The sequence below is a fragment of the Euwallacea fornicatus genome, chromosome 13 (assembly GCF_040115645.1).
Source record: "Euwallacea fornicatus isolate EFF26 chromosome 13, ASM4011564v1, whole genome shotgun sequence".
NCBI classification, from domain to species: Eukaryota; Metazoa; Arthropoda; class Insecta; order Coleoptera; family Curculionidae; genus Euwallacea; species Euwallacea fornicatus.
The window spans coordinates 4870984-4898867 of record NC_089553.1 but is presented as its reverse complement, the minus strand read 5'-3'; the positions used below and the strand labels follow the sequence as shown (position 1 = coordinate 4898867).

Below are 27884 nucleotides of genomic sequence, written 5' to 3'. Positions count from 1 at the left end.
ACTTTAATTTTGAAATACAATGTGATCAAGATAAAAATGGTAGGAACATCTAAATATCCAAACCTGTTGCATTTTCCTAACATTGTTGTTTTACAAAGCAACAAAAAATGCGACAAATTTGTTTACTGAATATACTATTCGTTCATCTAGCCTTTAGTAACTGTGCATAGCGCTTTTTCACAAAATTAGTATACAGGAAGATTTTTTGGTCTTGAAAGAACCAACTAAATTTTTTGAAGACGTTCCTAGATTTTATGAACCCTGAATACAAGCTCTTACTCATATACAATAGTATATACTTTCACCAAAAAATCAAAGAAAAGTAGACTAGCATTACAAAGCTATAGCCAAAATAATTTTTCGACATAATATGTAAAACTCCCTGTATAATAACAATAAAAAACGCGACTAAGTTTTTAATGCTCATTCAATGTTCTTCTTAGTAATCTTGTTCCATGTTAGAAGTATGTAAAATTCTTCATGACTTACTCTGTATATACTATACTTATTTTAATTAAAGTTAAAGTACTTATGTTAACTTTTATCAATTCGTAAAGAACTTGATTACACTAAATTGGTCTTAGGAAAATTAATAATTTTTAATTGATAAAACAGTTTTAATTGACAACTTACCACGTTTACTTGGGCCACAGTGTAAATTAAAACAATGGTAAACACAGTGATGGCGAGTCTTAATACGAAACTGTGAGAGATATCCCATAAAATCCAACGAAGTCGAACTGCTAACAATAAAATGAGCAAGGCGGAAATCCAAATGAAAGCAACTAGGAACAGGAGCAGCAGTATTGTGGTTCTTGGAAGTACCACCGCTTGGAGTGTACCAAGGAGCAACAGTAATACTAGAGCGCAGGCTAGAGTTGAGCTATAGCCCACGTCCAGATCGTCATGGTACTAAAAAGAAAAGTAAAACATGTGTGTTTAATAAAGATATAAAGGGTTCAGGTTAGTTCAGATTAGTTGAGGTATGTTGAGAATTCTTCCATATTGGAGGGAAAATCTAGTATTTATTCGTTGATTTTAAGTATTTCCCCTGCGGAATCATCGGGAAAACGGTCTAATTCAATAAAAGCATGGACAATCGCCTTCGGAGTAGTTTTGTTAGTCTGTCCTCAAAAATCATTAAAAAAAAACTGTGCAGTAGTTGTTTTTTGCGGCTTTCGTTTCACATACGACACGAGCCTGTTTGCTTTCACTCATCTGATGAGTGCCAAGAAGACCGAAACTGGTTAATATCAGACTTGGGTTTATTCGTACAGTGCAATGTGGAGGGTTTCTAACTTTATAAATATAAAAAGGATATTGATGAAATAATATCTGACAAAAACTGAAATAGTTTTTCACTATTCCCTGGCTATCACCCAATCTAGGCTCCCCAATATCTTTTTTAGTTTTTTTAAAATTATAATCAATTTTCATCTACACCAAAATCTAGCATGCGTAAAAAAGCCATGACATCGAGGAATATTAAAAACCGACACGAGAAAAAAAACAAACCACAAGGGCCTTATAAGAAACCGCTGCGGTATGCCGGTCTCTCATTAAATTCAAAACTAATTTGCATTCTTTATCGTTCACCTTATGATTTATGCATGACCGTTCTTAATGGATTAGGTTCTATCGTCGCTATATTAAATGACAAAAAGGATTAAATCATATTTACATACTGGGTAAATTCTTACCTGACTTTCCTTATTTCTGTCCTTAAAGCAGAGACTAAACAAGCTCACGTGAGTGGATTTCTCCCGGTCCACGCTACGAGCCTCGATTGCTTGTGCTAAATATTTATTCACCCTGTTGGAGGGCTGATGGTAAACGCTCGAATGCCTCTTCTTAAAGGGTCGCTTAAACTTCTCTGTCACTTTATTCTAAAATTTACACAACAAATCATTAGGCAAAAGCTCAGGGCGGTTCTGAAATAAGCAGCAACCTGAAGAAACTCAGTCCTTGAGCCAGATGGCTAAAACAGCACTGCCGATCCCCACACGCACATATTTAATTGCGCAAAAGGCAGTAAATCTTATCTTAGATCCCTTTAAGATTTTATGTAATAATAAGCTGTTAGCAGCAAATTAGCCCAAAGACTAGAAATGAGAAGCTTTTAAAAGCACTTTTGGGTTTGGATTTCTTGGAAACTCGATTAAAGCGAACTCAAAGGAAGCGGTCAGTAAAATTCGTTACTTCACTGAAAGTATTCTCTTACTTCATGTTAATTGTTGTCTGAAAATTGGCAGAGACTACTCCTAAAAACTACTTACATTTGCCTCCCAGTCAGGAGGATAACAAATGCCTAGCTTTAAATAAAACAAGTAGGTAGGTACTTCGGAAAGTCAAGAACAAGAACTCTAGCACTCCATAGTTAAATAAAACAGATTAATAGCAAAGGCCGAAAAAACTGCAGTGAGGCTCACTCACATGGCTTACGGGGGCCTGAGGGGTGGTTTGAGTTTGCTCTTGAGAGGGTGAGATATCGGCGTGGAGCACCCTTTGCAGTTCTAGCACCTACAAGCCACATTAGACCAACTATACACCAAACTACTTGTTAGATACAACACCTAAAATGTTCTTAGCTTACGACCACTCGCAGTCCTACATTTTTTCAACTAATACCTCAGTAGATGTAGAGGAAGGGTCAAAATTCTCGCATAAATTCGCTAAATTTTCAGAGATTTCTTAGTGAAAATGATCGAATATGTCGCATTTTGTTGTTAGTTGTACGTTCTTTGGTCCGATGTATAAATATTAAAAAACATTAATACACATAGTGTCCCAGAAACAATGGCATAAATCGGTACTAGAGGATAAAAAAAAATCATATAAACTTTCCTCATATGGAAATTGCCTTTTTTTATTCTACAAGAGGTAATTTTTTTTCATTTAGGGATACAAATGGACCTAATAAGCTAGAATTTGACGTATTTTCATTTACGCAAAAGTGTTCCACAACCATCGAAATACGCCTCCAAATTTACATGATTTCAACCATCAATGACTTGTTTATTTCAAATGGAATGTCTCAATTTTCTCGATGGCATCGTGTTCAAAATTGAAAAATTTATAATTTGTATTAACATGACCCTATTCCAAAACCCCTACCTAAGTTCCTAAAAATTGTCCGCTTTTGTGGATCAAGTCTAAATATTGACGATGACGCCAGGAATGATGTCACCAAATTTATATACTTGTTAAAAAAAAAAACAAAAAACAATAATGATTCGAAAACTTTTAAAATATATTTTTGTAGTTTAATATTTGTATTTGTCAAAATAACGTATCATCTGTATAAGAGTTTTCAGTGCTTGTAAATGTCTTTTGTTTTATTACACTCTATATATTTTATTTCATACTGAATACATTAAGCAAACTAGCGTGCCATTCAATCCAATAAATACATATAGATAATAATAGAAGATAATTTTTGTTTACTGACATAAAAAATTTTTTTAACGAAAACTATTTAAGTACTTTTAAAAATTCTTTTTCTGAACTGATTTTTTTTGTTCTTTGTAGGCAAAAATGTTAATGCAAAATTAGCCTTTTTGTTTTCAAGGATTTTCCAAGTATTTTTTATAAATTTCATTAATACTATTTTTATTTCTTGTTATAGTGCTTTCATTGTATAATTAAAATTGTTTTTATTCTTTTGTATTTGCATTTTGTGATGCGCGATCGCATAGTTCTTGAATTTGTAGACGGGAAATATATTTAGAATATCTTTCAAAAACATTCGAAACGTACATGAAAACAAAATTTCAAGTGGTTCAGACACACAAAATGCCTATGCAATTTTAGTGAATTTATGCGGGACTTTTGACTGTCTTCGTATAAAATAGTTAGAACATAAAATGCTTTGTCGCTTACTCTTAGTTCTTATTATTCATTATTGTACGCCACATTAGCAATATGACCATGCAACTAATATCCTGCATAGGGTGACGTAAGCTTTCTTTAAGATTTCTTTCTTCAGCTAGGCAATGTAGGATGTCCTGAATCATTTAACTTTAATGAAGAGGTGGTATTTACAAAAATATACCTTGAAACTGCATGAATATACAAAAATGTATGAAACTCGACAAGATTATATATGCAAATGAAATAAATTGTCTAGAAAGTCCTCTCGTGTATTTAATTATTTTAAATTACTACAATCAATGGATTCAGTATTAAGGTTAAGAGAGGAGGTTTCTTTCAATTGGCCCATCTCCAAAACGACTGACACAAATAGAGTACAGGACATAAACAAAAATCGAAACATAGATGAAGAAGCTTAGAAAAACGAAATGAAACGAAATTTGGAAAAAATTGACTCACATTGCTACAACTAGACTGTGCATCTTGTTGGGGATCACCCGAAGGATCTCTGTGAAGCACCCTCTGCAGGTCTGCTACCTATAAGCCATACGTCATACAGAGCGTTTCGAACTACTTTACTTTCGGATTTGATAGGAAAATAAAATAGTTGAAAACACCGTGACAATCTATTTATATTTATCAATTGGTTAAACTCGTGCGTAAATGCTCTAGTGCTCTTTAAAATTTGAGGTTTTTGAGAAATGCACTGTGCAACTTAAGAACACAAATTGCAGATTTCAGACTAAAATCGATTCAAACTGGATGGATGAAAATCATTATATGAGTTCTTAGCGCCAAGAAATTCATTAATTTGAAATTGCTTTGCGTAAAATTGAACTTTCTGGCACTCACAAAAAAATGAAAAATGGTTGTGATCATATAAAATACAGGTGTGGTGATTTAGAACTTACCACTATAACTTTATGTCTTGCCTACTCACTATTACTCTTTATGCCTATTTCTGTTTAGTGGTTAGGTAGCAGTACACTTACCGCATCCTAGAAATGTAAACGACACAATCATGCAATTTTTGAACATCTACATATTATGTAATAATTTAAGTTCAGCATAAATTTTAATTCTTCATTCAACAACTAGATCGCTGGTCTCAAGGATCAGGCTAAGTACAGTACTGGTAAGCTTGCTAGCGGCATTGTTTCCATGAAAATGAAACCGCAAATCCGAGAAAATAAGACTTTATTCTTCCGCTAAACTGATCAGCACTTTAATAATTTATTCCATAGTTTCAATAATTCTCAATACAGAGTGTTTATAATTTCACCACTCCCAACTGTGGAAAGTCTGTTTAAATGCAGGAAAGGAAGGGGTAGGAAAATTAACAATGAAATTGTGAAATTTTTCAAAACCTCTAAAGAAATCAATTGAACATTATTATCTTTCACACACTGTATGTAAATTTGAATTAACCATTACGGCACTGAATATAGAAATGCTGTCCCTTGTAATATAAAATACAATACAAAAACTTACTAACACATGCTCAAACATGCAGAACTAAACAATGGAGATAAGCGAATGTGTACATTTTTAAATTGAAGAAAAACATACAGTTTTCTACAATAAAATATCCATGAGAGTATTGTACGAGAAAATAGTGCAAAATTGTGTTATTTTTCTTAGGTATAATTGCACCATTTTGATTTAAACTTGGTTGAGCCAAGCGCAAGCCTCGTATTGTTGGCACCCACAAGAAACACATTCATGACAAAATCAGCATCAACGAATATCTAATGAGCATTGATATACGAGGTCGGGCTAAATGAAGCTTAAACTTAACAATGCAACTGAGCTTGAAACTGCAACAATAGTACTGACTCCGTTTTTTAGCGCTCAACATAAAAGCATTGTACGTTAAAATCTTAATCACGTGTTAAGTTGTGTTGGATTAGAATTATAGCTACGAATTTTGAAAAAGTGTAATTTAATGTATTATTTTGGAACTACTTCACTAATTAAATCAAAAACAATTGAAGAAACGCTACAAACATTTTTTTTTGGTATTCTCTTACAGTGCTTGTTGTGTTGTGTTTAACTATTTCATGCTAAGTAAAGGTTTCAAAACAAATTTAATTTTTAAGCGTAAATACGCAAACGTTAGAAACAAATCTTTATGAAAAGTGTAAAAAAATAAGAATTTTCAAACAATAAATATATTTTTATAAGTGTTTGCACATTGCACAGGTTGGGCCACATAACATCGTCCACTACCTTATCTCAAAAACCGTAAAAGTTGGAAAAAAATAGTTAAATATAAAAGTTATTCGGTTTTTGAATTAATTCAGTTAAAAATAAAATACAAACCAAAAAAAAACTTTGAAAAATTCTCAATAAATTCACAGAATATTAATTGAATCGTCTGGAAACCTATATATATATAATTTTTTTTTTAATACATGAAAAACTGAATATATTTTTAAACTTTTGTTCTAAACCTTACAGTGTTTGTGATAAGAACCATCCTGTACATAAGGTTATTGTTGATTTTACGATTTGAAATTTCAAACCCCTTATAATTTAATGTGCAATTAAAAGTGCGATGTGCTGCTAAGGCTAACTTGAAAAAATATTTTCAGTTGCTTTATAGAACAAGGGGCGATCAAAAGACATTAAAACATTAAAGGCTAGTAAATTCAAATTCCAATTTATATTCCCCAGCTTTAAACTCGAACTCTTAATGAAAATAAGTATTAATTTTTTTTTAATTAATTATTTTAAATCTAAAAATTAACTTTATATGTTGTACTAACCAGATCGTCTCTTATTCCATCAACCGTTTTCTCCATATATTCGAAATAATCAAAAATTACCTTTCTAGTGCTTGTCGCCTTCATATCCGGCTGCAGCGCCATGTTACTGAAGGGCACCTCCATAGAGTACTTAATCGAATGCAGTAGCTGCACCACCACGTTGCTGACATTCTTGAAACTGAGCTTTCGTCGCTGAGCAGCTCCCAAAGCAGACCGCACCTGGAGTGTGTTGAACAACAGAGGCTGAAAGAACGGCCGAAGGGAGCCGACAAAGGGGCGAGGGGTTAGTCACAGGGGTTAGTTACCAAGCAAGTGATTGAGTGTGGTGTTTTACATGTAGTGGTATTTCAGCAGTGGCAGAATGGGGAGATTGTTAAAGGTTAAAAAAATGTTACACTTAAAAAAATAATTTGCGTGAAAATTAAATTTGAGAACCGATCAAATTAGATTTTGTGCTGTAGATGTGGGGTATTTCAGTAATTATTGAAAAAAATAATACTATGTTCTCCATTTTTATGAAACGAAAGTTGATAGTGATAGAAAAGTTTTCCCTCTATGAGTTCTGTTTCGATAGAAAAAAAACCCCAAATCCAACAATCGTCAGGGGTAAATAGGAATACGTGCAAAGAGACTAAACAGGTGTAATGCACAGCTTTTGATTTTCCGAAATCGGGTTGCCTGCCTGTTGAAATAAACCTATATGGTTTTAGGAAAACCATTTATTTCGGAACTGTTTAGTTTAGGTTAGTTATGTTAAGAATTTTCGAAAAATAAAAAAATGAGATCGAAATAAGAATCCACAACGTAACTAAAGGTCGATAATTTTTCGAGCTCAACCACGAGCTGGAATAAATTAGGATAATACAGCTCAACTTTGACTTGAAACAATTACTTCAGCTTAAAAACGGGCACCTTGCATAGCCCGACTCCCTACATCCACAACGAAAAATCGAGGGATTTTTATGGAGATTTAAGCCCTATGAAAGGAGGCCTACAGCATGTTGTTTTAATTTTTTTTGTAGTCTTTTTTATTTTATATTTAATTCTGTTGCTCCGAAGGGAGTTTTTCACAAAAACCATAATTCATCCTGAAGTCACGACGCGGTCATATTTCGTTTTTCTATCAAGTAAACAAAGCCATTGAAACAATTTAGCATAGCGAAAATTCTGCAGCAAAACAAACGAATTAACTTTAATTAATTAAAATTTCAAAAGTAGACAGTCGGCAAGCCCAGAAAACGTCTTGGGAAAATTTATGTAAATTGCGAAACTAGGAAAAGCCTCATAGCTCGGTGTCTCTCTGATTCGGAAAGAGCCCGTCAATGCTTCATCCATGATTAGCATCTCTACTTGTCCAAATGTTTATCCAGATATTTACGAGTCAGTTTTATTTTATATGTCAACAGTCGTAACTATTCCTGTTATTGACTATTCGACAGGGCGTCGAATTTTGAAAAAATTTCTGTATTCTTGTGGTTATCAACAAGTCATTAATTGAAATGTTTAAAATGATCGCCCTGTTCTCGAAAAGCAAAAACATTTTTACAAGTATAAATATTTTATCCTTTTGTTCTGCCATTTGCAAGGCGGCCATGGCGTACTCTTCGGCCAATGTATTTTTTTCAAAATTTGTATATTTTTAATGAATTAACGGTTTGTTTATATATGAACATACGTTGTGTTTGATATCAAAAAATTCAGGAAAAAATAGCTTTTTAGAAAATCGCAAAAAGCCACCACGTTGCCAATTGAAAAATAAATTGGAAAAACTGTTCTTCGAAATTTTAATTGTTTATAAAAGGAATAGTACTCAATAAATTGATACATTAGCATTTTTCCCCATAATTCTGGCCTGAAATTGTATCTAATACGTATACCTCAATGGCGTAATTTGACATGAAAAAACCGCAAAAATATATATATTTTTATAAGTGACATATTTTTAAACTAAAAATGACCTCTAGATTCCAAAAAAGTAAAAATTTATAGAACATTGCATTTCAAAATCGAAAGTTGAGGTCATTTCCGGTTAAACTGGAAGTACTAGACAAATGCCATTAATATCAATCAATTGACTCTATTCTCATATAGTTTCCCTCTAAATTTCAACTTTCTAAATTTAAAAACAAAAAGATTATAAAGGCGAGTCAACTTCTTGCATCACCCGGTATATCACAGATTTATTAGTTGAAAAAAACCTGAGAAAAACGATTAGACCTTCTTTTATAGTTTCGATGCACATGTGACACACAATTAAGCCTCTAATACATTTTAAACTCCCACATGCATATACAGGGTGTCCCACAAGTGTTTCATTATATTTCAGTGGGTAATAGTACATTGAAAAATAATATGACTCCCTATATAAATTATATTCCAATAATGCTTCATTAAGAAGATACAGGGTGTTAAACTTTACTTAAAAAATCTAACTTTTATTGATATATTCAAAACCGTTTGAGATATGTAAGTGAAATTTGGCATGTTTTGAGAGTTAATGTAGAGGCATTTATTTATGCAAAAGGGCTATTTTTCGTTTCACCAGTGACGTGCGTACGGACACCTCTCAGCACATTTTTAAAGAAAAATATGGTGCGCCACTGCTTTTTATCAAAATAAAAATTATTTTTAGAAGTTTAATTTCGTTTAGAAGAAAAATGCTCACTTGACTCTTTTTCGTCCGACGTATCGTTTGCCAGTAAAAAATTGAATACCGTCTATATGCACGATATTCTCTAAATGGTTTTAATAATATTAAGTTTGTTTTAAATATTATTAATTTGCTATAACATTATAGAAATTGTTCAAATTGGTGGCCATTTTGTTCAATACATAATTGAGCTCGCCTGTTCATTGATACTCTGATACGTTGAAATATTCCAGGTGTGTTTTAAGTTTAACACCCTGTATCTTCTTAATGAAGCATTATTGGAATATGGTTTATATAGGGAGTCATATTATTTTTCAATGTACTATTACCCACTGAAATATAATGAAACACTTGTGGGACACCCTGTATATTTATCCAGATTACCATTGAACAAACCATATCATTGTCATTAGGCTAAAAGCGCCTAATTAATTAAGGGAGCCCGAGATTTAGAAAACCATTGCTAGTACGCTCCCTCTCCCAAGCAAATAAATCACTTGTGTTGGTAAATGTCCTGGGTTAGTTGTAAATAATTCCAATATTGATTTTATGGAGCGTTAATTAATTAGATGGTGAAATTCTATTTTTGATCCAGGGTTTTATTATTACAACAATGGGAAAGAACTGCTGCCAACTAAAAATAAATTGAAAGTAGGATTATGTATTGTTAGCCAACGTGGGAGTTATTGTTGTTACCTACGTAACTATACAACAGGCGAATTTGCAGATCTAAAAATTTCCGATTTAACCATCTAAATTTAGTGGAAGACATTTTCTGGATGGTCACAACTATGGAAAAATAACTTTCTGGATGGGTGCCCAAACAAGAAAAGGGATGGACTTGCAAACAGCAAAAAAGTTAAAGGAAAATACGCGGTAATTGAACAAAAACAAACTTGAACGTGCAACATTGGCGAAAATCGCTGGTTAAGGATAACAGGCAGGAAATTAACAATTAAACGTGTTCAGTCCCAAAATGAAAATCGTAAAGCATATTCCTAGTAAAAACAATCAGGAATGAATTAAAACCCGACATTAATGCTTGAAGTAATAAATCCCTCTTACAAATCTTAATATTTGGATGGCAAAAACTCATAAACAACTGTTTTATGGAATTAAATAAGCGAAAAGCTTTAAAACTTCAAATTTCCTGCAGGAAATTAATAATTACGCCTATTTGTATGAGACTTAAAATAACCGAATAGGCAATGATGGAAGACAGACAAGAAATGATAAACTGCCAAACTGCATGCAAATTAAATGCATTATTTAGGACGATAAAGTGATTAATTCAGTTGGCACACTCGACTTATTTGTTTTCATTTCATGTATTGTTAACAATAAACGAGTCGAAAAATTTATCTAAATTTTCGTTTAGAGTGAATTACAAGATCAAAACATTTATCAATAATTTAGTGTTGTTCAAAAATTGTATTTTATTGAAGTGCTTGTTAGTAATGCACAGATTGATACGAATAATTACCTTCCTTCTTCGGGCTGGGGGTACTATAAAGTAAGTGGTAACGCAGTGATCTCGAAGATATTGATTCCTAGAGGAACCATTTCCCGGTTCTACTTCATATTCTCCGCCTAAGTAATCCAAGGTGGATTGGGTAATGTGTACTCGTCTGAAAACATGAAATAGGTTATGCTGTAAAATTATTAAATTGGATTAGTTGAATTGGGTTTAACTCTATTCTTTAATCGCACGCGCTTTAGACCACGCCCTATAAACTTACTTCCTGGAAAAGTGAAACAATAATAAAGCAAATCCTTGTTATTTGTTAGACCAATTAGGAAATGATCGGATTAGTGTCCCATGAATTTGGGGTGGTTTCTTTCAATTCAAATTTTAAATGCCGCTCTTTAAACGCATTTTCTACAAAAGTGAAAGCATAGCTAACTTAACTCTATGCGATTTGACCAGTCAGAAGATTATCAGGTTAGCTTCTCACAGAATTCTGTGTCTCCGCATTTAATTTAACTGTTTAAAGAATCTTAAAGCGTTTTTTTAAACTATTCGGTTCTTAACACAGGATCTTAGCGTTAGGTTAACATAAATAATTAACATAGATAGGGATAAATGGATGGCTTCATAAAATCATATGAGTATATACTTAATGTTATACTTTTCCATGAGGAAATTAGCAACAACACTTCAGGGAAATCATTTATTAGTCTACAAAGTTTTCAGTTATGAAAAGAAAAAAAATTACACTTAAACAAAGCATTTCGCGTTTGATGAGTAACCGATAATATTACTCTTCAATACCGTGAGCTGCAAACTAAGGTTTAAGAAATACAACAACAAACCCTGGTTCTCCTCCAGCTTCCATATTATTGGCTAGAGTGACGTCGTTTGACCAGACGTCGTACTGCCACTTACGGAGCCCCAGGACCCCGCAAAGCACCCTTCCTGAATGGATCCCCACGCGCATGTTCAGTTGCACGTCCGTGGCCTCCACCACGCTAGCAATGGCGTCGATCATATCCAGGCCCATCTCGACAGTGCAGTGCGCGTGATCGGAACGGGGGTCTGGCAGTCCTGAGACACAGTAGTAGCAATCGCCTAGGATTTTGATGCGTAGACAGTGGTTGTCCTATGTCGAAATAAGACAATTTCTCGGTTAAAAAGCAATGTTGAGTCTTTGGACTAAGCGCCAAAGAAATCGCACTCAGCTGATCCAACCAAAAATACCAAGAAGACAGGCCGTCTTGTAGGGAATATCTGGGGCTTAGTTTGGGAAAATTAACATTCGCAAAATAGTAGCAAGATGATAAGATTGTAACGGAATAGACAGGTTTTTAAAAATTATTTCAAATTGTAATAAAAAATCATCAGTGGCACTTTCAAAAAAAGTTCAAGGCAGGAAAAATAGAGGGGGGGGGGGGTCATAAATTTCAATTCTTGGCCGTCTCATTTTGCAAATACATCTACTTCTATTTGGAGACGCGGAGTGAATGAAAGCTTAGAAAGAATCGATGCTCTCTATACTCTGCCCCTAATTCAAAAATTGCAGATATAAGAACACGATAAAACACTTCTTATTTTACTATTTAAAAACGATTAATAATGTAAATTATTCCTATCGAAACCCTCTAAACTGGTATTACGTTTAATTACTTTACGATAGATCATTAGCAAGTAATTAGATAACTTTACTATCTGATGCTTAGTTTATTATTTACATCTGAGTGCCTTAATCCGTTCCGATTCGAAAATCAATTAATATAAATAGTTAAATAATTAAAATTGATTATATGATTAGTTGACCTTCTATAGCCGTCAATGTAATTAGCAATCCCACCACATTTAAGTTACAAACTTGAGTAATTTTTGTAACGTGAATAGTACTGAAGACATATGCAAATCTATTTCACCGATTTACGTAGCCTGAACATTATTTATGCTTGGAAAACCTCAACTATTTGACTAATTTCATAATTATTACTATAATTAACTCCCTGTAAAATAAACAGGAAGTTAAAGTAACACATAGGCCACACGAACGCAATTTAAAACCCTGCTACAAGATGAGATAAGACAAGGAATGCAGTAATAACGAAATGATTAAGTACAGATACCCACTGAATTCAAATTTCGCTAAACTACTTTTAAGTTTAGTCGCTTCAAAGTTTTTCAATTTCAATGAAGTTTCACGAGTACTGAATGCTTCAAGTAGGAAGTTGAGTAAACTTGTTGTAAAGGTTGTTAAAAACGAACTGCGGCATGCGGGTTATTGCTCAAACACGAAATAACGTAACAACAAAAAAAAATAATAAAAAATTAGAAATTCGCATGCAAACACTTCATAAGGATGAATTACAATTCGATTGTGCAACCTTGAAACTAGTAATGGTCAGGCAAATTTATGGCTGTTTTGCGTATGCCAATTTCTAAATTTAAGTAAATAGTATTGGCGTATTAACGAGTAACAACTGAATTTAAACAGCCTTAAAAGGCTTAAAGTTGAATTCCTGTAATTTCTCTAAAAGTGGAAGAGAATATTACGACTATATAATTTTAATGTCCAGAAATACGGCAGTCTGCTATGTACACACCTTTACAGATAATTAAACTTTAGGGGCTTATAGAGTTTAAAATGTCAGCATCAGCTCGAGCCTGATATTTAACGTTGCTTTGATAAATTGTTTAGATAAAACTGGACGCAAACAAAGAATATTTTTCTTTATATAGGTTTTTGATACAAAAATTTTATTATGCTATGCTTCACATCATTGACGTAAGGTGACATTAGCACTAGCTTAATGTTTATAACTCTCAAAAACTATTTTAGTACTGAACTTCATCACATTTCAAAAAACGGGAAGATAATGTCATAAATGTATCTCGCAGGTATATAGATTACCCTTAACTGCCAAAAATGTTTTTGTGACACCCGCTACTGGTCTTTTCACAATTTTATTTAAATCATATTTAAAATGGGAACTACGTAAATTTCATTTCCCCGAAGCAATACCGAAAGGTAGTCCCGGGGGCACAAGAGGGGAGAGGTGGTTTTAGTGAGTAGGCGGGTTGATGTGGCAGCTCGAATCCCACACTACCCGGTCGTCAAACAACAGGCCGGGTGTCTTTGGGAAGATTTCCACCTCCTCGCAAAAAAAAAGTAAATCTCATTATTTAATTTTAATGAATCCTAATTAATTGCTTGAAAAAATGTAATTCATTGAACTTAAACGTTTTGATGTATGTTATTCCGATTATAATTCAGCAACTAAACTTGCTAATAAAATTCACATACATAAACCTAGCAAAAGTACATTTCTTTTTTACATGCGGTCTTTCATTAAAACTTTCCAAATAGAGTACGTTTTTCAAGTGTTATTGTTAGAAACTTACGTTAGCTAGCTGATCGAATCTCCCAAAAAGCTCATTGAGTAGTCGAACTAATTCCTGTGCTGTGCATTGTGAAGCCAGAACAGTAAAGCCAACAATGTCCGCGAACAGAATGCTGAAAAAGAAGAAACTATGGATATTTTTCCGCAGGATGGTCCCTAAAAGTGTTCCGATATTTAAAAAGATAATTCTCTCCATTATTGTACAAAAAAATGTTATTTAATTGTAGGTTCTAAAATAACTCGTTTCCAAAATACAGGGTGTTAAATAAAAAACAGTTCAAATCGCGGATCTCGAATAAAACAACACAAATCTGTTTTGCATGGCCAACTTTATATCTTTAACAAATTTGCTATCATGTTCTACGTAGACTTTCAACGGGGCATATTTTTTTCTCAAAAACACCTCATCATATGAAAAACATACAAAAGACATTTTTGGTGTATTTTGAATCGGTTACTTAAAAAAAAGTATTCAAGTTGGAAAATACTAAAGGCGCACCCTCATTCTCTTATAAGAATTAACATGGTAATCCTTACGCACATCTATAGTTACAGCATTTTTATTTAAATAAAAGGAAATGTACTGTTTCAACTACTCTGTAAGTATACCGGGTTTCAATGAAACATCTTGCGTCATTTTGAAAATACGAAGGAAAATATTCTATTTTTCTTAACATTTAACGCGCTGTATCTCGGAAACGTCTGTTTTTAGAACATACGTTTATACAGGGTGTTCCAAGAAAAAGTGTCTACGCTGAATATTCTTTCTCTTGCCTATTAAAGAAAAAAACACTAAAAAACTCAACTTTGACAGGGAGGAAGACATGATTTGGTGAAAAAGTTGTTTTCAAAATGTCATCCCTCTACTCCTGGAAATCACCCTTTTCCAACGTTCAAGTTGGAAGAGGAGTTGTTTTATATCTCCTTTAAAAAGTAATTTTATTCTCTATATGGTCACGCTTTTGTTTTTTATTTTTGTGCATTGGTCTTATAGAAATTAAACAGAAACTAAGTAACTTGATTTTAACCATTTTTAATAATATTTTATTTATTTTATCATAATAAATGTTGAAAATGACCTCCATTGTCCTTCAACGCGCATGTGTAGTTGATTCTGAAAACGTTGTAGCACATAGTCTGACATTTTTGGTCTTTTCAACCTGCAGTCTTCGACGATTCGGCCACGTTATTCCTCGGGAGAATCAGATTGTGTGTTACTGATTTTGGTTTTCAAGAGTTCCCATAAGAAAAAATCCAGAGAACTAAAGTCAGGGGTCTCGTAGACCATTCCAATGAACCTCTTGCGCCTATAGCGTTTTCCAGGAAATTCCTCACCTAGAAGATGTCGGACAGCAGCAGTGTAGTATGGAGGCGCTCCATCCTGTTAAAAAACTAAATCTTGTTCTAAGAGACAGTGATCTTGTTCAAATATATATTTCAGTTGTCCTACGTGAAAATATGGCGTCTTGTAAGAATTATAAATAGTTTTCTCCTTTTATAAGTTTTCGGGAATGAAAAATGGTCTAACAATATTATCATTCAAAATCCCTGCTCAAACGTTCAATTTTTATGGTTCTTCCGTATGAGTCTCTCGGAACAAAAGAAGATTGACGTCACTCCAGTAACGAGAGTTACGTCTGTTAGCTTTACTATTTAAGTAGAACAAACATTTATCAGAAAATGTATTAAACCACAAATGTCTGTATAAATATAAGATGGTACTAAAAGATTAACAGAATTCTAATCGACAGTAGATATCATCTTCATTTAATTCCTATACTAGTTTTATAATATAAAAATAAAATTTTACTTCTTTTAAAATTCTATGAACAGTATTTTTTGAAACGCCAGAACGTCCATTTGAACATGTCTGAGAACCGCAGTTTAGACTTCATCACTTCTCATTGGGCGGCCAATTTAAGTTTTTTTTTTATTTTGAATTGAACCAGTTTGATTGAATTTCATTAGCAATTTAGATGCATAAGGGTGGCATACCATTTTGTCAGGATGATTTAAATTGAAAACACGAGCTCCCGCTCTTGCAGAATTACATTTTTTTGTAATACAGACTCACCATCTCGATTCTCTCTTATACCGCGTTTTAAACAAATTAAAAATTAAACGAATTGCAAAGTGACGTCTTGCCATGAAGTACTAAAACCACTAAGTGCCGAGGAAAGCATTAATAAATTGTTCTTTCAAAAAAGTTAGGGTTTATCAATTTTAAATGGAATGTAAAAAATGTCATTGACATTTGGGAGGTCGAAACGTTTTGAGTTTAACTACATTTTCAGTATTCACTATAATAACAAGCAAAATTAAGTTATTTAGTTTTTGTTTAATTTCTACAAGATTGACAAAAAAAAAGATTGACCACATTGAGAATAAAATTACCTCTCAAATGAGATATATCATAACCTCTCTTCTAATTTAAAAATTTCAAAGGGATGGTTCCAGAGGCCGAAGGACGACATTTCGAAAACAACTTTTTCATCAAATGATGCCCCCTCCATGTCAAAGTTGACGTATTTTAAAGTTTTTTTCTTTAACAAGCAACAGGGAAAATATATAGGGTCGACATTTCTCCCTGGAACATTCTGTACAACATTTTTGTCTTACAACAATCCAGAGTATCAGCTCCTTCAATATCGAAACACCCTTAGAGACCACCTTGTATAGAATCATATTTCACTGCCCCTGGACGAGAATAATTACATTTTGATAAACCCCAGATAGAAATTGAACAAACGTTTTTTAAAACAAATTGGCGAACTTTTTTACAAATCCGATAAATAAATTTACAAAGTTCGGGCCACATTCCACTCAGCTCTATCAATTATCGATGGAGAGGTCGAAACTGAAATACGTTAAAATGTATCATGTAAAACCATCAGAATTATTGATTAGAAGAATAATTATGATTAATTTTGAATGCAATTGGTTAGTTTAACAGCTCTCTAATGTTCTTTTAATTGCATCTGAGTGGCTCAATTCTTTCCAAAGATCAATTAATAGCAATATTAAAATTATTCAATTATAAAGATTGACTATTTAATTAGATAGTTTCATTAATATCATTAAACATCGGCTGGCGCCCGTTATTATGTTTTAGTCATTTTCCCATTGAGGGTTTATCCTTTGACAGTTGCTGGTAAATTATAAAAATGCTAACATTTACTGACCGCGTTAAATGCGGATTTGATAAACATATTATATTTCACATACAATCCACAGCCAAGTTATAATTATCATCATTCCATATCAACCATATACTATATCTTCCATAAGTTGATAAGCAAAAGAATTTCGACAAAACCAGTCGAATCACTAAGGTCCTCTATTAAAACAACATCCCTTTCATTTTATTATTCTCTATTATATTTATTATTCATTAATTTTACCTCTCATGTAGCGCATATTTAATTTTAGAACGATATACAGATATACTTCAGAAAATAACCTTCTTTGAAACGTGTATCGATAGTTCAAGGATTAAATGAAAACTAATATCTCCGGCTGTTAATATAAGATATTAATTATTATTTTTTATTTATTAATTAATTAATATTTCTCCATCCAGATCAATAAAAAAAGTACTGTAAAAAGTTTTTTTCTGTCTACGTATACCATGATTTACATATGTAGTACACGGGATCTTCGAGATACGGATGCATTGTATCGGAATCTTGAAACGAAAATCAAAAAATAATTTAGTATTATAAATTGTTAAGCCCTAAAAGTGGAACTACTCAGAAAAATTTCCGATACTTCATTTCTGACATATCAACATCAATCAAATTCGCTTATGATCAAATGGTGTGAAAAAAAAATTACGTCAGGTATTTAAGAGCCCCATTGTAACACAAAATAATAGTTGTGCTAGTTTTTCGTAAAGTTTGGAATTTTTTTTATTCATGCGCGATAAAAAAAATTCTCAATTTCAACATCTGTAAAAACATATTTTAAGAAACGCAACTTATTTCATTCACACAATATATAATATAAGAGGTTCTGGTGCCTTGGAAAAGCATTTTTAGAGACCTCCGTTTTCTGTATCTTCAAAATCGGAAAAAATAGGGACGAATGTAACCCTGCATTTGAGAAACCAAAAGAGATTTTGCAATTCGGTTTGTGTAGAGTTGTAAGGCCCACAAGGCGATCAATTTGAGATATTTTTTATTGAAACTACTGCCGGAGTTTCCACATCGGAACTTGATGGACGGATTTCTTCGGTCAGATCTTGCCGCCCAAGCCTCTTTGTTAACATACATGCACCATTTATAGAAACTTCTTCGAAAATCTCGTTGCTTTTCCCCAACATAGAAAAAATTGCTCAAATCCACGATAAAAATCTTGAATAAACATCACCAATATAAAAAACATAAGAATATTAACCGAATCAATAATCAGATTGACCGATTTATGAATTTAATTGTAAATTAACAAAGATTAATAATCATTAATAGTGAAATCAAAGGAAATTTAAGATGTCAGACTGATTATAAATAATTAGTATAGCAGCAAAAGACATTTTTAATACAATTTAATACAAATTTTTTAACAATACACAAACTTTGCATGCTGCATAAATTCAAGGCAAAACGCAACTTGGAATTTCAAAATCATGCCAGGATCTGAGAATTCAAAATTAGTAAATTTTTTTCGTCAATTTAATTTAAATTTTAAATTGAATATTTCTATTAAGTCACAAAACAACGGTCAAGACAATACTAGAAAACCAGTTTTCACTAACACGGTTCCTAATTAGTCACGATAATGACCGACGTTTAGTAGACAATTGAGCAAAGTTAAGTATATAAGTTTTGCTGGTTTTTGACTGTTTAGTATTTGGATACTTATTTAAAGAAACTATTTATTAGTCATTCTATTACTAAATAGTAGTGGTTACGAAAATTGTCGACAATTCCGAAATTACCCGACGTTTAATGGGGCTTAATGGGACTGTATATTGGCAGTATTTTTATATCAAAGTGCACTTTCTTACGCTTCTGAAGCTCTCTATTTATATGTTTAAAATTTCAGCATTTCATTAGAGGCAGCTAAATTTTTAAATTCGACATATTCCTAAGCAGTATATTTAAGCTAAATTTAGATATAACAGTCTGGCTGTGAGTGCAGCCAATCTCCTTAAGTGGTTCCCAGACATTTTATCATAAGTAAACATCGCATTAAGATGGAAAACTCACCTGACATTTTCATGCTTCTGGATATAGATCTTGTGAAATTGGCCCTCGACCGGCGATATGATATCGTTTTTCATTTCCATGGCCACGTGCTGGGGAAGCACCGACAACAGCAGCCGCTCCTGGAAAATATCAACTCCATTTTGATATCGTACATATTTGGATCCGTAAGGAATTGAAAGGATAATCAATATCAGATTATATATCTTTCGGAAGCCCTTCAGAAATCTTCCCAATAAAGTTGTTTGTAAAGCTGCACTTTTTAATACTCACCAACTTTTCATTTTCGTCCTCCATCTCCAAACGTGCGGCAATGCAGTTTCGCGTGTCTAAAAATGCCTTTCGCTGTGCATGTTCCATCAGGTTGTGCATGAAAATACCTACGATGTTGACGCACAAGAATACTACTACGTTGGCAGTTAGCTGAGGAGGAAAATTACGAAAAAAAAAGTTATATTGTGTGAATTTGGATGGTGATATCCAGAGTGTTTCAGAAACAATGGGACAAATGAGTAGTAGCTGCTAAATGGCGCTACGTGTCTCGTCGAAGTACGAAAGCAAACGATTTCATTTTGTTATCAACGCCAATAACTTCAACATTTTTTTGAGTTCAAAATCTCTGAAACCTTCAAAATTAAAAAGGTATTTAACAAAAAATTCACGGTTCTAACCGTTTTCAAAATATTTTCCAATTTCCACATGAGAGACAACCAGATTATAGAATTTCCAACTGCATAAGACATTAATTTTGCTTCAAAACCGGATAATGAGAGACCAAAAATTTTCACACTGGATTAAAAAGAGAAAATCATACTTCAAATATTAGGGTATCGGGAAGAGACCGGTATCAGAGGTGTCTCTGAAGCCACGGGGATCAGTAAATTATCAATTTCCAGACCTACGGAATGAGGAGATGTTTCCATAGCTTTATACACCTGTTAAAAATTTATTACCATAGAATTTTCATTTCAGAAACGAGTTCTGCAATTTCTGCTCCAAAAGCAACATCATAATCCTGTGTTCTTTAATCACATATTTTCACCAACAAGGCAGCACATTTGCAAAGAGAGGTTTCTCGCAAAAGAAAATCCTCATTTAAGAGTAGAACATGCATTTTAACATGAATTCTCAAATTTTCAAATAGTGTGGGGCGTAGATCTTCAGTCAGTTGAACTTCCGACAAAACTGAATAGGGAACAGTGTTTGAGAGGAGCAATTTCAAGGCTTTAAATTAAAATCTCTGAGATTTAAGGCCAAATTTACGAAATTTAAAGAAATTACTTTGATAATATGTGGAACAAAACCAAGCAGCTCTTGCATATAAGACAAGTTTTGCTAAATAGCTGTATTTTTTACTCTTCCGCACTAAACGCTTATTTGTATGATTGTTTCTGGAACACCGTGTATATCTACGTTTATGATAACTATAATATTAAATAAAAATAATTAAAAAATTTACTCTTCTGAGACATACTATGTTTGAATATGTATATCGGTAATAGATGTTTTCAGCAGATACGGAATATTCTTTTACCCACTACCAATGTGATTTCGTATGCCACCTTGTATTCTGGAGCATACGGACAGTAGAATAATGTTAAACATGAAAATTAAGGGTTGAAGCGTAGAAGTCCGGTAATTCGAATTGATTATGCCCCTAAATTTTGAACTTTTCACGATGTCCGAGAATAGATTAATTCAGGGATACTTTCTTCAACTGTGATACAAAATATTGTGGATTGATTTTTGATATTTTGAATAATAATAACAAATAATAATAACAATATAGCTGCAAATTGTGAGATTTATTTTTAACTTTCAAAATTAAAAAAATACTTTGACACCCTGTAAAAATAAAATAAGCAACTGCAGTATAAGGAAAGTTCACTCGTTTTATTTTCTTCACCAGCATATTAGTGGCACTTGTACCATATTTCTGGTACACCTTGTATTCGCATATTATTTGGTATTGTATATAACTTTTGAGATCGGCGAGCTCTACGTTTACGTTATGTTAAAAAAAAACCCACAAAAAACGTTCTAAAGTTTTTTATGGGTTTTGTACCTATATCGGTTCTTAGACGATTCAGTGAAGTGTTAGTGCGACGGCAAGTAAGATTCGTCGCTCGGAATAAATAATCAGGATAATCGGAAACTCTTTGTCTCAAAGACTCGTGTGATACGTCAATAGTGAATTATTTAGTGAGTGAAAGTTGGTGTCGCCAAATACTTGTATCATCCTTAGCTTCCTCCTGTGAAAAAGAAGTAACAATTCCCATGTATTAAATCAAACACCCTCTACAAGGTGAGTTTTTTTTTTCGATGATTAGTGAAGGGATCTCGGACACTAGCAGAAGTACGAAGTCAGTTAAATAGAGAAAGAATTGCAACTTTAGAATTTAAAGCCACTTCTGATTTCTTGAAAAAATCCTCTAGAGGTTTTCAAAATGTTAATTAATGTTACTAATTTCTCCAACAAAATACCCTGAGTCCTGAGAAAACAAAAGTTACAACGCAATTTGACTTCACAAAACGCAGAATTGTTGGTGAATATTTCGGTAAGGTCCACACATTTTCGCCCCATGTAGAAAAGCAATTCTGCCACAGTGGATGATTCAAAATTAATACTTTTACGGTTAGACACTAAAACTGCCAAGTGTGTTTTTGAAACTATAAAACAACCTACCTAGTGATAAAACATACCGTATATTAGCAAATGTGCTGAAAGGCAATTAATTTTCCTTTAAAACAATATATCACGTTTCCATACCTAAACGGTCATATTTCATTAATAAATGGGGTTTTGTGTATTGTTTCTACACATTGGATTATTTTGGCATATTTGTCAAAGATAGCTCTCGAAAACCATAATGGCCGACAATAATTCAATTGTTCAAACAGGTGAGAGGATCAGGTTGTAATTAAATTTAATCAAGATGCAGAAAAACAAATATGTTATTAAATAACAATCTGCTTTTTCTTAAATTTATTCTATTTGGCTATAGGGCTTCCCGTACAAGTGGGGGTAAAGTTGCAGACTATTTTTAGTCACCCTGTATCTTAGCAAATGCACAGAATGATAATTAAATTTCCTTTAAAACAATGTATCACGTTCCTATAGTTAAATCGTCACATTTCGCAAATAAATGCTTTTTTTATGTTGTCTCCAAACGTTGGATCTATTGGCATTTTTGCCGAAGGTACCTCTGGAATGCCATGACGACTGTAAACAAACAATTGTGCATCGTTTGCCCGTCGCTTCCAAGATCTCACAGTCACGCTAAAAATTATGGATGAGCTAAAACCTCCGAATTGAGCGATAAAAGGTTTTCTCTCTTAAAACAGACCGATTCGGACCACACTGCACAGAGGCGCACATGATAAATTAATTTCTACGACGATTTAGAGGTAGAATTGAAGCCGATTCTCATTTAAAACTAACCGAAAATAAAACTTTTGTTCTTTTTAAGGGCTCAAATTACTCCCAAATATGTTTCTATGCTTGTTTTTATTTTAGCGACAGAAAAATAGTACAAACCTTATCAAAGGAACGTAAAGGAAGTTTGAAAATGACTAAAAAAACTAATTTTACTTAATAAATTTGATTTATTTTTATTTTTAAGAAATTACTTATTAGTCTTTTCAAATTAAACAAAATTTAACCTCCGTCGAGCCAAACGCGCTGAATTCATTGCGTAAAAATAACAATATTAAAATCCTTTTAGCAGCCACAGGAGGCGTTTTTGATAAATATCTTAAATCCATTTCAATGAGGAAAATGATATCAATAAATAAACAGGCCGCTTGAAACCTTCGCACTGAGATGCAACATTTTCCAAATTTCGACGTCTGCAGAAAAAGAGCTGAATCAACGTATTTATGTCAACTTAGATGATAAATAAGTCCAACATTTCGCGAAATTAAAATGTCTTACCTTCGTATTGATTTTACATCAAGTTCATACTTTTCCGTGTTTATATGTAATAAACTTGCGCTTCACTACACAAGGAAATGTTTATTTTCTTTCAAAATTTAATTTAATCTAGACGGCAACAACACAATTTGGCGGGAAATTTTAATAGATTCCAAAGGTTAAGGTAATATTGATGCTTTTTAGTTTACAAATCTGTCCTATTACTTTGGCAAAGAAACACCAACTTGCCCATGAATATTAAAAAAAAAACTTTTTTATTCTGTTTTTATTAAATTATAGAGCCGAATGTGGAGCCGCAAGCTGTAGTCCTTTTATTTGGAATTCAATTAGCTCCACGCTCGACGGCTCGGCGCCTCAACGATATAAATGGAGCCGTATAAAAGAGTAGCTCTATTATAGAGCGCCGGCCACTATTTGTTTTAAATTGTATTAATATAATTGAAATACACGATATGATTCGTTCAGGTTGCTCACAACATGGAAATGTTCACAATTTTATTCACATTTTCTGCTTTTTATTGGGCATTATTTTGAATAAGCTTTTACTTTCGAAACGAAAAAAATTCAGTAAAATTAAATTCTCTTGTTGCTGAGCTGAATACAAATTTGCCAGCATTTTCCCGGAGTTTTACAGAGCTTTAGTACTAGCCTTAAATAAATCAGGGTATTCTCCGCAGCGGAAAATAAACAGAATCGATGGCAGCATATTCCGGATGAAATCGCTTACACCTTTTACATTAAATTAATATAAACCCAACAAACGTTTACGTCCGTGAAAAATTACTTCCTGGACGGAACAAACTTTTCGCATTTGAAATTAGATACTTTGTCTTAATTGATCTGGGCGTAATTACCTGTTGCCATCGCAAATGAGGGAAATCCGTCACAAATACTGACGACACTGCAACATGAGCGGCACACAATAGAAATCCAAACATTGCAGCCACCCATGACTTCAAGGGCATCATAGCATACGCCAAAAAAACCACAAAAACCACCTGAAATAAAACAGAGACATTAAATAAGATTAGGTGCCAATCAAGCCATAAAAAAAGTGGCGCTTTATAGCCTCACGCAACTGTAACTGGTCAAACGGAACAAACTTGCTACTTTTTGCTAACTTGGGCTAACTATCTAACTGCGAAAACAGTTATTTGCGAAATAAGAGAGGAAAGTGGCACTTTTGCTCTCGCAAATAATTTGAGACTCGGCGCAGAGCCGGATATTAAAGAAAATAAAAAACGGTTTTCTTCTTTTCTACGGCCATTGCTCTGTTTCGCAAAAAAAAAACAAACAACAAGTGTTATTTATTTGAACGATATCTGTGGTAACAAGGAACAGAGGAAGTAAAACGAGCACGTTTTTTCTGTGCGCGAAAAGTTTTTCAACATACAAATCAAAATGACATGTCCTAGTGTCAAAATTTTTATGAGTACTTGACATTGACAGCCAATTGCACCCACATACGTCATCCGTCGCCGCGGGAGCTTAGTAATGTGAATGTCCGGATATGAGTAATAAATTTACACTATCGCAAGCGTCTGACGTTCGAAACCCACACATCAAGAAATGTAATATATCGCTATGCAATAGTTATTATAGGTATTATAGAAGTCACTCAATATGTAAACTGACGACAACGGCCGTAAATTAATAAGAAATTCAATAGCAGGCAGTATGTTATTTTCTGGCTAACCTGAGCTAACCTAAAGTAATGTTGCAATTGTTATTGGTCAGTTATGTGATGACATTTTCAATCTAAACAAATACCATTTAGGTTACTTTCTGATGCTGAATTTTCTCCCTCATCACGAAAAAACGGAAAATGCACTAGTCTTTTGTTTCACCTGTTATGCCATGATGATAGAGTTTTATAAATACATAAATATATGATGCGATTCTTTAGAAATAGGCCTATAATTAAATTGAAAAATCACTAAAATCGGATAATACCTTTAGAAGTTACTTAACATAAAAATTGCGGGATCACAATAAAGAAATTGCGAATTATGTACCTGCCATGTTCCTTCTGCAGCCACTTTCGTGGCAGTACTACTGGGGTAGAGAGGTAGGGCTAATGCACAAAAGGTGGTCAAGAAGAACAGTACCACGTAACAGACCCAGAGCAGGTAAGCGTCCTGCATGAATCGTGTATGGAGGAATCCGAGCAGAACGGCGAAGAGGATGCAATGGGCTGCATGAAAGACATTCTGAGTGGTAGCTGCATGAGTGTAAACCTGAAAAGGGAAAAATTACCCAGCCACTGTTTTCTAAAACATAGTTTAATTTCTCGTTGCGTTAAATTAGTTATTAATTAATTTAAATTAATTATTTATTTTTTCATTAACAAAGGACTAAAGGTGAACTTGTGTGGTGGATGTGAGCGTGATACCTTTAGACTGTTAGAAACTGAGAAGTCATTAGACTTTAATGCAAAATATTGAATTTCGGCCATAAGTAGATAATTCAAGCTTGAAAAATGAATATGATTCTTCATGATAATTCTTTCGTTAAAAATGCTATTAACTATTAAAGTGACTTTTGAGTATAATGCATAAATACTTTGGGCAAGTACTGATTTCCGCTCTAAATTTTTCTTTCTGAGGGAACAACAGCAAATCGATTTTTTTTTTAATTTCTAGTTGAGCTATCACTTCGAAAGTATGGTATTTTTGTGCATTCAAAATAAAATATTATCAAACATGTAAGTCATTTCCTGGACACAGTAGGAAACCTTGGAGGATTTATTAACATTTCCAAATTGGTTTAAAAGAATTATTTTCAATTCCGACCCTGATATTCAATAATGTCTTATGGTGTTAACATTTTGGCCTTCAACCGCTGTTTCTAAAAAAAAAAAGAAACGAAAGTTGGAAAGGTCAATGTTGGTCATTATGCCATCGTATCAGTTCTGCTTATGCGAGCGGAATTTTTTGACCCCAGATAAAACAGGAACAAAAAGGTGAACGCATCTCAAAAAAAACTTTAATCTAAGACAATAATTAATCATTAACCAATACTGAATGGGAAAGTCTGAACTGGACTGAATTGGGTATATTAGTAATCATTACACATGATACACATCATACACATGGTAAATTTGATTTTTTTGTTAACTTGCGCCAACACAAACAGCATTTCCATACCGCCATTGTCTAAGCGTATTGTTATGTTGCGATCAGCCTTCGGAACGCATTGTGACCATTACTTTTGTAAACATATCGATTTATTATGCATTTTCTGATTAAACAGTTCGTTAAGCAAATTTGTTTGGTTCTGTGGCCACTAATTATCATCGCAAATAATGCTGTCTCGATGTCTTGAAAACCTGAACCTTAAAGACATACTTTTCTTTTTAGCTGTGACATTAATGTATTTACTTAATTTTCGGTTAAACACCATAATAAATTAAAACAAGGCATAACTCACTGAATATTTACAGTAAACGTTTAAATTTATTTTTGTGCAATTGCGACGAAGTTTAACTAAAAAACTTACCAAATCTAACCCAAAACTTAAACAACCGAACAGCAATAGCAGAGCTAGAAGAATTGCAATATTTTTATCGTTCTTGAAAGAAATATGGCGTTCATAGATCCTTTCCAATTCCTCACTTTCCAAACGTGGACCATAAAAAAATTTAAACGTACGCTTTGAATTGATCATATCCATGGGATTATCAACGAAACCTTCTACCTTTGCAATTATTATAGTACTACTTCCAACAACTAAAAGAAATACCGCTCCGTATCTCCATGTGATATGATTTGGTACCAATGTCAACGATATATACAAACGCACTCGAGAATTTACTAGAAATCAAGACAATCGCCACTTACCAAACCTAAATTCGCCAGCAAAAACGTCAACAAGACAAATAGAGCGACTACAGCTGCAACACTGGAGTGCTGTAGTTTGCAGATGTAGCGTTGATAAAGATGCTCTAATTCATCGTTCTCGAAGCGATGAGGGTTGAGGGCACGTGCCAACACGCGTGGTGAGGTCATCGCCTTAACGCTATGGTCCATGATGGTCAGATGAAGCTTTTAGAGCTCAAGACACCTTGGATCTCTTATGAGTGGTTACATGGGGGTGATGAGGGAACTGACTCTGTAGTTCTGCCATTTCTATATATACATAAAAAAAAAACAATTTTAAAATTCAGTTTAAGTGCTTGATTAGTTGATCTTATTGTTATTTTGGTTAGTTATGTAGCGTGCCCAAGTCCATGGTGAGGATGCATATTTTTTAAGTTTTTCTCTGGATCAACATAAAAACAAGTAAAAATAAATCATAAATTGAAATGACCACTCTTCTACAAGATAATGTATTCTCTTAATATTATAGTACAGTTTTCAATATCCCTCAGTACATCCTTAATTAGGACACATTTTGCGTTTTATGTTAATGATAACATTGCAAACTCAGTATGGCGATATATCAGTTTTATTGTATGGCTTACTTTTTTCCGATGTTTATTAAATACTAATATAAAAAAAAACTGGAAACTACTAAAAATATAGAAATTGTTAAATAAACAACTCCAATATTACAAGTTCACACAACAACGACCGGATTTCCTCCATGTAAAACAACCT

The 27884-nt window shown here is 33.3% G+C and overlaps 1 protein-coding gene and 1 long non-coding RNA gene across 8 annotated transcripts in view; one reads left to right on the top strand and one right to left on the bottom strand.

Moving 5' to 3' along the window:
* The window catches only part of LOC136343121 (uncharacterized), a 31263-nt gene extending 24465 nt beyond the window's left edge, over nt 1-6798 (top strand). For both annotated transcript variants that reach the window (XR_010732743.1, XR_010732744.1), the window contains exon 3: nt 6707-6798. This is a non-coding gene — a long non-coding RNA (uncharacterized lncRNA). The remainder of the gene's footprint in view (nt 1-6706) is intronic.
* rut (rutabaga) overlaps nt 1-27884 on the bottom strand; it is a 73390-nt gene that overhangs the window by 13607 nt on the left and 31899 nt on the right. For 4 of the 6 annotated variants that reach the window (XM_066289544.1, XM_066289546.1, XM_066289548.1 and 1 more), the window contains exons 2-12: nt 27126-27413; nt 25302-25523; nt 24141-24284; nt 19626-19775; nt 19356-19474; nt 14150-14261; nt 11602-11888; nt 10772-10916; nt 6699-6881; nt 1701-1886; nt 634-912 (exon numbers count right to left, since the gene is read on the bottom strand). In XM_066289544.1, the coding sequence (XP_066145641.1) occupies nt 634-912; nt 1701-1886; nt 6699-6881; nt 10772-10916; nt 11602-11888; nt 14150-14261; nt 19356-19474; nt 19626-19775; nt 24141-24284; nt 25302-25523; nt 27126-27314 (2016 nt within the window). In that variant the 5' untranslated portion in view covers nt 27315-27413. Of the gene's footprint in view, nt 1-633; nt 913-1700; nt 1887-6698; nt 6882-10771; nt 10917-11601; nt 11889-12877; nt 13016-14149; nt 14262-19355; nt 19475-19625; nt 19776-24140; nt 24285-25301; nt 25524-27125; nt 27414-27884 lie in introns of those variants that run through there. The other 2 variants (XM_066289547.1, XM_066289549.1) reach the window with 2 other exon arrangements.